We start from the raw sequence: 12889 nt of genomic DNA, 5'->3' as shown, positions 1-12889 counted from the left end.
GAGGACAGAAGCAGAATGAAATAATAGGAAGTAGGCTTAAAGGAGTCAACTTTAAAATAGGTGCAAGCCCACGTGTACACGTACTCATAACCCCTCAGCTTTGGTATCTTCTACGGAGTCGAGTCCTAGGTAGTGTTCAAAGCTAGAGGAAGGAGGCACAGCCCTGTTAGGCGCTCCATGTTCCGTGAAGGTGGTGCAAGGTTGATCTTCACTCAAGTCAAGGGCCTCCAAACCCTGATCTAGAACACAGCAGCCAACCTATCGCTTTCTTTTTATTTATAACAATTAGTACAAATTTATATAGAGCTGTCTCTTGGCTACTATGGCCAGGACAAGCCAACTATTCTCTTTAATTTACAAAAAGACTGATTTTCTTTTTAAATTATGTGTTTGCCTGTGCGTGGGTGCATGCATGTGAGGCTGGGGTCTTGTCATTCCCCTGGGACTGGAGTCACCCGGGTGGTGGAGATTAAACTCGGGTCCTCTACGAGAGCGAGCGGCCAGCACTTTTAATTGCCGACTCACTTCTCCAACCCGCAAGCCAACCTTAACCCCAAGTAGTCTCAACTGCCTGACTGTTAGCTGGTCTTAATGGGGACACCTGAAGGTAAGCTGCCCCATTTCAACTCAAAAGTCCTCTGCGCCAGCGTCACCTTGTGAAGCTCTGGCAGGTGACAGGTGTCTAGGGACCCCACGCCAGGCAGAGAGACCCCAGCTCTGGAGGATGGGAACTTTAAGAAGGACACTACAGTGTGAGGGAGGGTAGAGGGGTACAGAGGCCAATGAAGAGGCTGGCTGGAAAGCCGCGAAAGGCGATCTGCTCAGCTGCTCCACTGAGCCAAGATCTACAAGGCAAGATCAGCAAGGGTCTCCTCTGGACTGTTCCTCAGCTGACGGCTCTCTCGGTCTCCAGGGTCTCCAGTTAAACTCCTATAGGACATAATCAGAACATTTGCTCAAGTGTACAAAGGAATCAAACCTAAAAAAGAAAGAAAGAAAAAAGAAGCAGCGATAAAGAGACAAAATGAGGCCATGTGGGCAGAGAAGGAAGCCAACACTGGACGGCGTCTCCAAAGGGCGTTCCAAGGAGAGAATGTTTTCAGTAGGCCAAGGTCAGTCTGAGGTTCCCATTCCTGAACAGATGTGCTAGCTAACCCCTGACAGCAATGGGAAAACGTCCCCTGGAGAAAGATGATAGATTTCTTTTACAGGGCACATAAGCCGACGTAGACAAAGACCTGAAAAATTAAAACAGGACTGTTTGGGAATTCGCATGGCTGACTAATAAAGAGAACTATCTAAGCTGTTACCTGGACTCTCCTCCTGGCCCTGTAAAAGCAGAGCTTACAGTGGCTTTGAGAGACGGTGGGGGAAAATGAGACTCTCTCAGGGCAGCAGGCCTGGAGATAACAACTAGTTCTGACACGAAGTCACCAGTGGGCGAGATGGGAGAGTGTTGCACATATGGTGCTAAGTTAGGACCTAAAATTTACAGCTACAAGCTCTACAATGTCCACAGAACGAGACACATTCCTCAGTGGACAGCAACACTCTTGGCAGGTCTAGTTATCTGGGTGCCAATCAATGCCTTATTTTCCATCCACATCCCCCCCACCCCCCGACAAGGTTTCACTGTCTAAGAGCCCTGGCTGTCCTGGAACTTGTTCTGTAGCCCAGGCTGGCCTCCAATTCACAGAGATCCGCCTGCCTCTGCCTCCCGAGTGCTAGGACTATCCGTCCACAATTTAAGAGTGACAATCTCCACCATCGCTGGGGAGGGTATCCCTACACAGCAGGCTGTGCCTCTGGGTGTGTGTTTCATCTTTTTAGGCTCTGACGGAGAAGCAACTGGGTTTGATATTCTTTATATTCTCTACAACATGGAGCAGGCTTTGCCCGCCATGGATATTCAATAGACATTGGACAAATGAATAAATGGACAGAGGGAAGAGGTCAAAGAGTGTGGTTCCTATGAGAGCCCCGTTCTCACAGCCTGGGTTACCTTGGTCTAGAGCTAGGTTAGAGTTCCTGTGGAAGCTGGTAGAAGCTCTCCAGGGCTGGGGCCATCTCTGCCTGTCCTTCTGGGACTCCTTATAAACTAAGGCAATTCCAAACAGAACACAGCATTCAACTCATGCTGATTATAATCTTCAGAGCCAATGTGAGCAGTCCAGCAATTCCAAAAGCTAGAGGAACTGATAGGTTATAGTCAATTAGTATATGCCTTTTGGTTTGTTGTTTTTTGAGACAGGGTTTCTCTGTGTAGCTTTGTGCCTTTCCTGGAACTCACTCTGTAGCCTAGGCTGGCCTCAAACTCACAGACATCTACCTGCCTCTGCCTCCCGAGTGCTGGGATTAAAGGCGTGCGCCACCACCGCCCGGCTTTCATATGCCTATCTTATTGCTTTACCTTCTTTCTGCCTAATATAAGAAGAAAACACTTGATAAATAAGTGGCAATCTGTAGGTGAATGTGCCTAGTAGCACACTTGGGTACAGGGGTGTGTGGCGTGACCTATCTGACCACATCCTTGGATCTGGGATTGCTCAGCCCAAAGAGGAACTGGTTCAAGTTGGGGTTTGGAGGAAAAGAGAAACTCGGTTCCACATCACAGTTCTTGGGCAGCTAGAACAGGTCGTGGACCTATCCATCTGAGTGGCCCTCAGTGAGCCCAAGAGAGGAAGGGCTCTGTGGGCATCTTCCCGAGTCGAGGTGCCCTGGGGAGTTACTATGTGTTTCCCCTTCTCTAGGAAGAGAGGCAGCCTAGTCTCTGACACCATTCTACACTCTTCCCCACAAGCTGGAATCCACAGCTGCTTAGGTGTCCAGGTCTACTAACTGCAAGGACCTGCCTACTTCCCTGGGGCCATGCCTATTGCTTACTTTAAGGTTGCAGGTGGGCCTCTTCACCCTATTTACATATCTTCTCAAAGGCTGTTCTTGGTTGTCAACTTGACGACATCTGGAATTAACTAAAACCCTAAAATGGAGGGGCACACTTGTGAGGGCTTTCTGCTTCATTTGAAGTAGGGAGATCCACTTCTAATCCAGATCTTTGAGGCAGGAAGACCCACCTCTAATCTGGACCACACCTTCTCCTGGAAGCCTAGATAAGGACATGAAAGAAGGAAGCTTTGCTCTTGGCCTGTTTGCTCTCACAAGGCTAGCAAGTCCATACCTTTATTGGCATTGGAGCCTACTACTGGTACTCTGGGATATATTTAAGACCAGCTGAGACATCCAGCCTCTTGGACCTTCGGTTCATAGGCAGCCATTGTTGGATTAGCTGGACCATAGCCTGTATGTCATTCTACTAAATCCCCTTTCTGTATATAGAGATTCGGGCTGTAAGTTCTGTTCCCTAGAGAACCCTGAACAAGACAGCTGGCTCCCAGATGCAGACATGGCCACAATGACAGGTCTCAAAGTGGTCACTAACATGGGAAGGGGGTGCATTTATGAAGCCAAAGTCATTGCTGTGGAAGTCCTGGGCTCCTGCTACACGAGTTAAAAAGACTTTCTAGGTGACCTGCCCTAGGTCCCAGAGGTATTCCACAGGCAGTTTGCCACACGGCCCACCCAGTCCCCAGCCCCCAGCCCCTCCATCTTTCCAGCCCTTCTCAGCACCAGGGGAAACTCTCCACAGCTCTGGTCCCGTGATTCTCACGCACTCTTTCTGTAAATGCTGCAAGAGAAACATTTTAGCTACTACAGAAAGAGGAAGACAGTCATGGTTAGTGAGGTGGGGGGGGCAAGAACTGGCGCAGTGAGAAACTGCCAACGATGCCACTGCCTCCAACCTGAAAACAATATGGCGGCTCACAGTCGTGAAGCCTTGGGGAGGGTCAGTCAGCCTGGAGGGGGAAAGCTTTCATTTGGTGATCACAGCAGAAATGGCAACACCACAGGCCTTCTTCCCAGGAAGAGTGGCTTGACGGACACTTCTGGGAAACATCTACGGGCATGGACATGAGTGACAGACCGTGCCCCATCCCCGCATCCCACCTCATCCCCACATCCCACCTCATCCCTGGACCTCACCACATCCCCGCATCCCACCTCATCCCCACATCCCACCTCATCCCTGAACCTCACCACATCCCCACATCCCACCTCATCCCTGCACCTCACCTCATCCCCACACCATACCATACCCCATCCCTGCACCTCACCGCATCCCCACATCCCACCTCATCCCTGCACCTCACCTCATCCCCACATCCCACCTCATCCCAACATCACACCTCATCTCAGAATCCCATCTCATAGTAGCAGAAAGGCGATATCCCGCTGTCTGGGAGCAAAACCTTCTGGTGTCCAGGGTAAAGACGGGACTTTCTGAATCTAAATAAGGCAGGCCCGGTGCTGTGAGGAACAGGCCAGTCCCTGGGACAATACAGGGTCTCCAGAGGACTTTCCCTCAAGCCCACAGCTATGTGCCGACTGCTAACCTAGCCTGGCCAGCCCCAGCTCCTGCTAGGAAGGGTGAGAAACGGAAAACAGGACACCTACAGCCACGATGAGGAAGTCCAGCCAGCACCAAGCGTTGGTGAAGAACTTGACGAAGCCATAGGCTGTCCATTTGAGTAACATCTCCAGGATGAAGATGTAGGTGAAGACCTTGTCTGCATACTCCAGGATGGTACGGATGGTCTTCCTCTGCTCAATGTAGATGTCCTCGAAGGCCTGGAAGAGAGGCAATGTCTGCCTAACCAGCAGGAGTGTGCCAGCATGGCAGCTCCTCCCACAGCACACTGCCCGCCGTCAGGTCCCACGCCTCCACTCTGCTCCCCTGTTCCCTGCTTTGCTTATTTACTGGTTTATTTAGGGATGCTGGGGATTGAACCCAGGGCCCTGCGTAGGCAGGGCCACCACTGAGCTCCCATGCCAGTGTTTTCTAGAGAAAGAATTCACACCCCATATAATCCAGCTCTGTAGATGTGTAATTCAATGGCTTTTAGGATAAACAGCCATCACAGCACTTGATGACATTTTCATTATCCAAGAGAACTTCCACAGCTTCCAGCTGTCATCCTCCTGCCTCCACATCCTGTTGGTCCTAGGTATACTAATCTGCGCTTTCTGGACATTTCATAGGAATACATGTTCTTTGTGCCTTGTTGCTTCTTTTAACAAGAGATTTATTTTCTTTTTAATCACGTGTCTGTGTGTACGTGTGGGTGCTTGTGCATGGGTGTGTGGGCATGAGTGCAGGTGCCCACAGACGCTGTGGTACTGGATTCCCTGCTACTGGAGTTACAGGCAGTCGTGAACCCTCTGATGTGGGAGGTAGGAATTGAACTCAGGTCCTCTGGAAGAGCGGTATGCACTCTTAACACCTGAGCCATCTCTTCAACCCCTATGCCTGGCTTCTTAACTAAGCACAGCGTTCTCAATCTCTCCACATTTTGCCCCCTGGCTGTCCTGGAACCAGCTCTGTAGACCAGGCTATCCTCAAACCCAGAGATTCACCTGCCTCTGCCTCCTTAGTACTGGGATTTGAACCACCTCGGCCCGGCCATATGATTAGGAGTAGAACTTGGTGGTAACACCTTTACATTTTTGAGGAACCAGCAACAGTAGGCACGCTATTTCACACTCCTCAGATGACATGAGTGCTCCAGTTACTCACAACCTTACCCACACTGTTTATCAGACTTGACAAGATCTTTTGTCCTTTCAGTTCCTTGATGCCACAGATATGGGTGGAGGGCCCCAGGAGTGAGACAGTCTTTGATGCAGAAAACCACAGTGCTATTTTCTTTCTATGGAACTCATGAACAAAGTAGCCCCTCCTTCGGCACAGTGGTGGACTATATAGTTACAGTGTGAAGAGGAGGTGTGATGGTTAATTGTGACTGTGTGTCAGTGAGCTGTTCCTGGGGAGACCAAAAGGATGCTTTAATCCACTAAGGGGTTCAAAATCTGAATGGATTACTGGGAGGTCAAAGAGCTTCCTGCTTGGCTGGATAAAGCAGCTTCTTGGAAGTTTGGGCAATGTGGTAGCTTGAATGTAATTCCCCCCATAATCTCATAGGGAGTGGCACTATTAGGAGGTGTGGCCTTGTTGGAGGAAGTGTGTCACTGTGAGGGCGGGCAATGAGGTTTCCTATGCTCAGGATACCGCCCAGTGTCTCAGTTGACTTCCTGCTGCCTGTGAGATGTAGGACTCTCAGCTACTCCTCCAGCACCACATCTGCCTGCACGCTGCCATGCTTCCTGCCATGATGATAATGGACTGAGTCTCTGAAACTGTGAGCAAACCACCCCAGTTAAGTGTTTTCCTTTATAGGAGTTGCTGTGGCCATGGTGTCTCTTCACAGCAATAAAAACCCTAACTAAGCCAGAGGATGGTACCAGAAGTTGTGTATTACTATGATAGGCCTGACCATGTTTTTGTTTGGAGGCATATGGCCTTTGGTACTTTGGGTTATGAAAGCAGTAAAATGTTTTAAGCACTGCTTAATGGGCCATGGAAGACAGTGGTGCTGACTGTGATCTGATGAACTGTGGGGATGAAGAGTTTTCAGCGAAGAGTGTTAATATGTTGCCTAGAGATCATTCTTGTGATATTTTGATGAAGAAAGATGCCCTTGTCTGAAGAGTCTGCCTGAGGCTAAAGTGAAGTGTTCTGGATTAATTCCATTGGCAGAAGAAATCTCAAAACAGTTTAGTATAGACTCTGTCATGTGGTTACTAGTGTTCACGCTTAATAAATATTAATAATGAAAAGGAGCAAGCTGAGCAGGGAAATTACAAGATGTAAATTTTGAGAAAAGAGTACTAGGAAGTGGAATGGAGCCAAGTCCTGTGTTCAAGGAAATACATTAAGAAATGGAATATAGGGAGTGGTGACCTCAGGGCAAGATCCCAACCAGCCAGGTTTCCAACTTGTGAAAAGGTGCTAAAACAAAGCTTAGAGCCGGGTGTGGTGGGGCATGCCTTTAATCCTAGCCCTGGGAAGGAAGAGGCTGGCAGACCTTGGGTTGGAGGTCAGCCTGGCCTACAGAGCGAGTTTCAGGACGGCCAAGTTTAGGCAGTAAAGGAGAGAAAGCTGGTAAGGCGTAGTTGAACAAGGGGGACGTGTAAGCAGGTTCAATACGTGGTTCTGGATTTAGAGTTAAGGATAGAAGAAAGGGGTTATGGTTCTAGGCCTAAAGAAAGCCGCTGAGACCAGGGTTGCCCCTGAATGAAGGCCTAGTAGAGAAACCACTGTGTGAAGCTGTGAAGTTGAAGCCTGGATTGCCTGGGAGACCTCAGGATGTTAGAGGTGTCAGAGTCTGGGGTGCCTGCTGAAGAGCGCTGCTAACAGGAAGTGGAACCAGCCCAAGAGGATGAAGTGTGCTGCAGGCCACCAAGCTGAAAGGAGCTGGAGTCTGAAAAGCGCTTTGACATCAGACATGAAGATGCAGAGTTTGGAGTTCACTCAGCTGGTTTTGGTCTTGCTTTGGTCCTGTATTTCCTCACTACACCTCACTCTCTTCCCTATGTTTTGGAATGGTAATGTATATCCTGCGCCATTATATGTTGGAAGTATGTGATCTGCTTTTTGATTTTGATTTTATAGGGGATTACAGTTAAAAGAGATTACATGAATCTCAGAAGTGACTTTGAACTTTGGACTTTTAAACATTGTTGAGACTGTGATAGACTATGCGGACTTTTGAAGTTGGACTAAATGCTTTTTGCATTATGATATTGTTACAAGCTTATGGGGGCCAGGGAGTGGAATGTGGGAGTTTTAATGTAATTGGTCCCCTATAATCTCATAGGGAGGGGCACCATCAGGAGGTGTGGCTTTGTTGGAGTGGGTGTGGCCTTGTTGGAGGAAGTGTGTCACTGTGGAGGCAGGCTTTGAGGTTTCCTGTGCTCAGGATACCACCCAGTGAGTCAGCTGACTTCCTGTTGCCTGCAAGATGTAGCAGTCTCAGCTCCAGCACCACACCCGTCATGATGACAATGGACTGAAACTATGAGGGAGCACCCCAATTCAATGTTTTCTTTGTAAGAGTTGCCGTGGACACGGTGTCTCTTCACTACAATAGAGTAACTAGGACAGGGACGTTATCTGGCCCTGACCCCTTTTCCCTGCTTCCTGTCCACCCCGAGGTGGACCATGTCCCCTCCACATGTTCCTGCTGTCATGGCATTCTGCCTTCAGTCTCAGAAACAAGGAGCCAAACGACCACAAACTAAACCTTCTGAAAAGAGGACCCGGAGTGGACTTTTTTGTGAAGTATTTTGTCACAGTAACATGGAAAGCATCTAACTCAGGAGGAAACGCCCGGAATAAGGGAAGCAGCGCAGAGGTGGAGAAAGTCCCTGTGATGCCAGAAGCACCTGCCTTGAACAGCTCCAAAAGGAGAGACTCAGGCCCTCGACAGCCCCAGAATGGAGGGCTGGGGACGCAGCTCATTGGTAATGTGATTCACGAGCAGGTGCGGGGCCTGGTGTGGATCCTGGCACACAAACAACAGGTGTGCCTCCTCACTTCATGAATGGGCTGGGGAGACGGAAGTCACGGGACCCGAGACTCTCTCACGGGCTTGGCACAAATGAATTCTCTTTATTCAATGACAAACAGCAACAGCTTCCCCTTAAGACATTGTTAGGAATCTACCCTGTAAGTAAGGATGACATATCCAAGAACGATCTCCTGCCGCTGGGGGCCTCCCTCTCGGGTTCACTGTAGCTATATTCTAGGCTTTTCTTGAATGTTGTTGCTATGGCTTCCTTTCGGGCTTTCTTTCTCCCTCCCTGCCTTTTCTGTCTTTGAGACGGTCTGGTCTCTGCTGGTGGTCATGTCAGAGGAGCCGCAGTCAGCAATGGAGCTTATGGAATACAAGCCGCCAGACACAAAGCTGTGATGGGACCCTGGAGAGCAAAGCCACAGAGGATTGTTCCCAGAATGCCCCTTGCTGCTGCCGAGTTCCCGCTGTCTGTGGCATGGTGTGATCACTGTGTGAGAGGATCCCACTGTGTCTAATACAGTGTGATTGTTCCACGGGAAAATCCCACTCCTCACTGGGCAATTTGCTTACAGATCATAATGAAGATGATTTTTTACAAGAGAAATGATGCTTAGCTGAATCAGAGATGTAACTGAACATTCTTAGCCAGCCTAAAAGGCACAGGTGGCCAAGACTGTTAGTGAAGATGATTAGGAAATGGTTTGGATTATTTTGCCAATTGTTCCAATAACAGATACAAAAAAGGCAAAAGCAGGCCAGAAGTTATCTTCCCCTTTGTTAGGTGTGAGATTCGTAAAAGATGGGAAAATAAGAACAAGGAAGTTTCATGCATTGCAGACCCACGAATTCCGCCTGTGGAAGAACAGGCTGATGATGAGCAAAGAGAGCAACTGTGTCCCTACACCCAAGGTTAGGCCTGAGTTCCTGGGTCATGTGGCTTACAGAATTATCTGCAGGTTTCGGTGTGCACCGTGAAAAAACAAAATTGTGAAAGGAAATGAAATGACCCCATTGTGTGTAAAGAAAGCCAGATGGTCAGCTGACCACTTGTCCAAACTTTTGTAGAGTATAAATAGGGTGGGACTCTGGCACACCGAAGCCGCAAACGGCCGCCTGCCGCACAAAAGAACTCGCTGAATATGCTTGACCTACTTAAACTGTCAGTCAGTCAGGAAAGAACCACTGCTCGGGTGAAGATGTCATTTATGGTGGGAAAATTAAGACAAAAGAAAATGTTTAGCCAGGTGGTGGTGGCGCATCTTTAATCCCAGCACTCTTTCGGGAGGCAGAGCCAGGCGGATCTCTGAGTTCGAGGCAGCCTGGGCTACAGAGTGAGTTCCAGGAAAGGCTCCAAAGCTACACAGAGAAATCCTGTCTCGAAAAACCAAAAAAAAAAAAAAAAAAAAAAAAAAAGAAAAAAAAAAAAAAAGAAAAATGTTTGTTTAACTACTTGTGTGCTTCTAAGAAAAACATGTAATTTGTGATCATCATATAATTTCTTCCTGTGTAAAGATTTTAATTTGTTTTGGAAAATATGTAACTTGTGGTTGTGAGGTGATCTTTCTTGTGTAGAAATTTTTGCTTAGGAGGTATAAAAGGAATAAGAGAAAAATAAGAGATAGAGAAGGAGAGCATTGGGGAAAAGAAGGAAAACAGACTGGAGGACAGAACAGGCATCAGCAGAGAGAGAAAATAAAAGGAAGAATTAAGCTTTGCCCCTCAGAAGTCTCCTGCGTGGGTAGGCGGCGCCGTTCTGCCCACGTCACACCTCTCCAGTTTCTCTCACCCGAGGAGAGCTGGTTCTCGGGGCAGGTCTCACTGTGTAGCCCTGACTAGTCTGGAACTCACTATGTAGACCAGGCTTGCCCTGAACTGCCTTTGTTTCCTGGGGGCTGGGTTGAAGGTGTGGGCCACCAGGCAGGCGTCTGTTAACTGAACAGGCCTTGCACTGAGCCAGTATTCACTGTTTGGTCCCCGGTGATGGGTGAAAGTCACTAATGGCGAACAGTAAAGAGAGCACAAGACCTTGGTCCCTGCTGCCTTACTCTGCGTGGGGACAGAGAGGGAGCAAGGGCTGCAGCGCCGCCTGTCACCAAAGAACGGCAATGATCACCCCCACCCCCCACTCCCCACCCCCCACCCCCGTAGTCTGGCAGAGGCCATGTTACCCTCACCCTGGAACCGCCACGGTACCTCAGGAAGTCACGAAGGGACAGGTGACCCGGGGCAGGTGGGACAGCCTGGCTCCCCATCGGGCAGACCGGTGTTTACCTTGCCATCTTTTGGGGCTCCGCCTTTAACCCCGAAGCTCTCCTTCACAGACCTTCCTCTCGGCCCTCACTAGCCTCTCCCCGGGCCATGGTTACCACACACCATTGCCCTTCTCAGCTCCTCCTAGTCTTTTATCTGGCAAAACAACGAAACTTCTCACTTATTGAGTTCTTTCACACTGACTTTGAGCTCTTCCCCTTTCTCCTTGAATTCCAGATTGAGCTTTAATTTACACCTACATGAATGTGCCCACCGTCTGTGAAAACACTTCAAGGGGGCCAGTGAGATGGTTCACCAGGCAAAGGTGCTTGTCACCAAGCCTGATGACCCGAGTTCAGTGCGGGGGACCCACAGGGTGGAGGGAGAGAACGCACTCTTGTGTGTTGTCCTCTGGCCGCCACATACATGCTATGGCGTTTCTCCACAAATAAAGTCTTAAACACCTAAGACAAAACCCTGTATTTTTCCCAAATGAAAAGGGACATGTACAGCATCTCTCGCTCCCCGGTCCTCAGATCCACTGAGCCAGCAGCCGGCTCCCTCACAGTAGTCTCTGTTCAAGGGGCCTCTGTGGCAAGCCAGGGAAACACGCGAGCAAGTGCCAAGGTGATAAGCACCATGAGGGGGATCTGCTCCGTCCTGCCGGCTGCCTGCCGCCGCCGAGCACCTGGGGCACAGCATCTCGGAGCATGCGCTGCTGCCACGGGTTTTCAAGGGAGTGGGTGGAGGACGACATCCCCCCACGTTGGGCAACAGAAATGAAGAATGCGCAGTCTGGGTGTTGAGAGGGGTGCTCCCTTCAGGGGGCCGTCTAGGGCGGTGACAGGGATGTCTTGTCCCCACGAAAAGAGCACCTGAGGCTTCAGCAGGGGTCACTTCAGCAGACCCGTTAGGACCCAGCCAATCCGCCCTTTCAGAGACCCCGGGCAGGAACCACGCCCAGCCTCCCCCCACGCCCAGCCTCCCCCCACTGCGTCTTTGTGCCCTTCCCCCACCCGCCGCCATTCCTCCCCGAAACCCACCAGGGCTCCGCTGCTGAGCAGGATCATGAAGATGATGAAGGTCTCGAACCAATTGTGCTCCACGATGAGGAAGCAGGTTTTCCGGAGGATCCACCAGGACTTGCCTAGACCTTCCTCAATGTTGACCTGGCAGCACTTGAACCGCTGGACACAACCTGGCGCCAACCGGAGAGTCAGGTCAGACGGGACCCACCCTCCTGCGGCGTGACTTGTCCCTTCCCGGGCTCCCACCACCCAGCAGGGAGGGCAGCTCATGCAGCAGGGCACGCACTGGAAAGTGACAGGGCAAGACCCCTGGAATCAGGAGGATCCCTACAGGGAAGCGGTGGAGGGGCAGGAGGAGGGTGGGCAGGAGGAGGGTGGGCAGGAGGAGGGTGGGCAGGAGGAGGGTGGGCAGGAGGAGGGTGGGCAGGAGACGGGCACACGGTCCAGCAGAGACCTTCCCAGCGGAATTCTGGGGGCTGGCGCCAAGAGAAGGCAGGCCAGACAAACAGGAACCGAGTAAGGGAAAGGACACAAAACTTCATCAAAATGGTGGCCAGCTCTAATGCCCCCAAGCCCTGCACAGATGTAGCTGAACAGCCCGCGGGTTCGTGCCAGCCTGCCCCTGCCCCCTTTTCACCCTCTGTGAAGCAGGCGTCTGGATCCAAGTATTCCTCGGGCTGCTCCACAGGGACTTCTTCCACTTCCGGCTTGATATCGATGGTGCTTCCCTCCGAGGAGCTGGTATCATCCAGTTTCTAGACACAAAAGAAGAGGGTGGTCAAGCAGCCGCCCGGGAACACACGCCCTTGAGCCACACCACCCGCTAGGGGTCACGTACAGACAGGCACTGGCCACAGCCCCGTGGGGGTCTCCGGCTACGGGGCGAGTGGACTAAGAGCAGGGACAAGCTACAGGGTTCACTCCGGCCTCGGACCCAGGTGCTCCAGAAGCCAAGCAACTAACTCAGGATTAGCCCAGGAAGCCATGACTCGGGCACTGGGCTGGCTGTGCCCACTGCAGAGCCTCTCCAACAAGCCCACGGCTGAGACACACACACACACACACACACACACACACGCACACGCACACGCACACGCACACGTGCACGCGCGCACGCGCACACACACGTACAATGGGGCA

General features: G+C 50.7%; 1 protein-coding gene across 4 annotated transcripts in view; it reads right to left on the bottom strand.

Annotated features, from left to right (window-relative positions):
- Scn8a (sodium voltage-gated channel alpha subunit 8) overlaps positions 1-12889 on the bottom strand; it is a 182578-nt gene that overhangs the window by 21736 nt on the left and 147953 nt on the right. For all 4 annotated transcript variants that reach the window (XM_076556863.1, XM_076556860.1, XM_076556862.1 and 1 more), the window contains exons 18-20: positions 12387-12504; positions 11765-11919; positions 4513-4686 (exon numbers count right to left, since the gene is read on the bottom strand). In XM_076556863.1, coding sequence (XP_076412978.1) covers positions 4513-4686; positions 11765-11919; positions 12387-12504 — 447 coding nt within the window. The remainder of the gene's footprint in view (positions 1-4512; positions 4687-11764; positions 11920-12386; positions 12505-12889) is intronic.

The sequence above is a fragment of the Peromyscus maniculatus genome, chromosome 20, assembly GCF_049852395.1.
Source record: "Peromyscus maniculatus bairdii isolate BWxNUB_F1_BW_parent chromosome 20, HU_Pman_BW_mat_3.1, whole genome shotgun sequence".
Taxonomy (NCBI): domain Eukaryota; kingdom Metazoa; phylum Chordata; class Mammalia; order Rodentia; family Cricetidae; genus Peromyscus; species Peromyscus maniculatus.
Note: the sequence above shows the minus strand (reverse complement) of the source record. Positions and strands in the feature narration are given on the sequence as shown.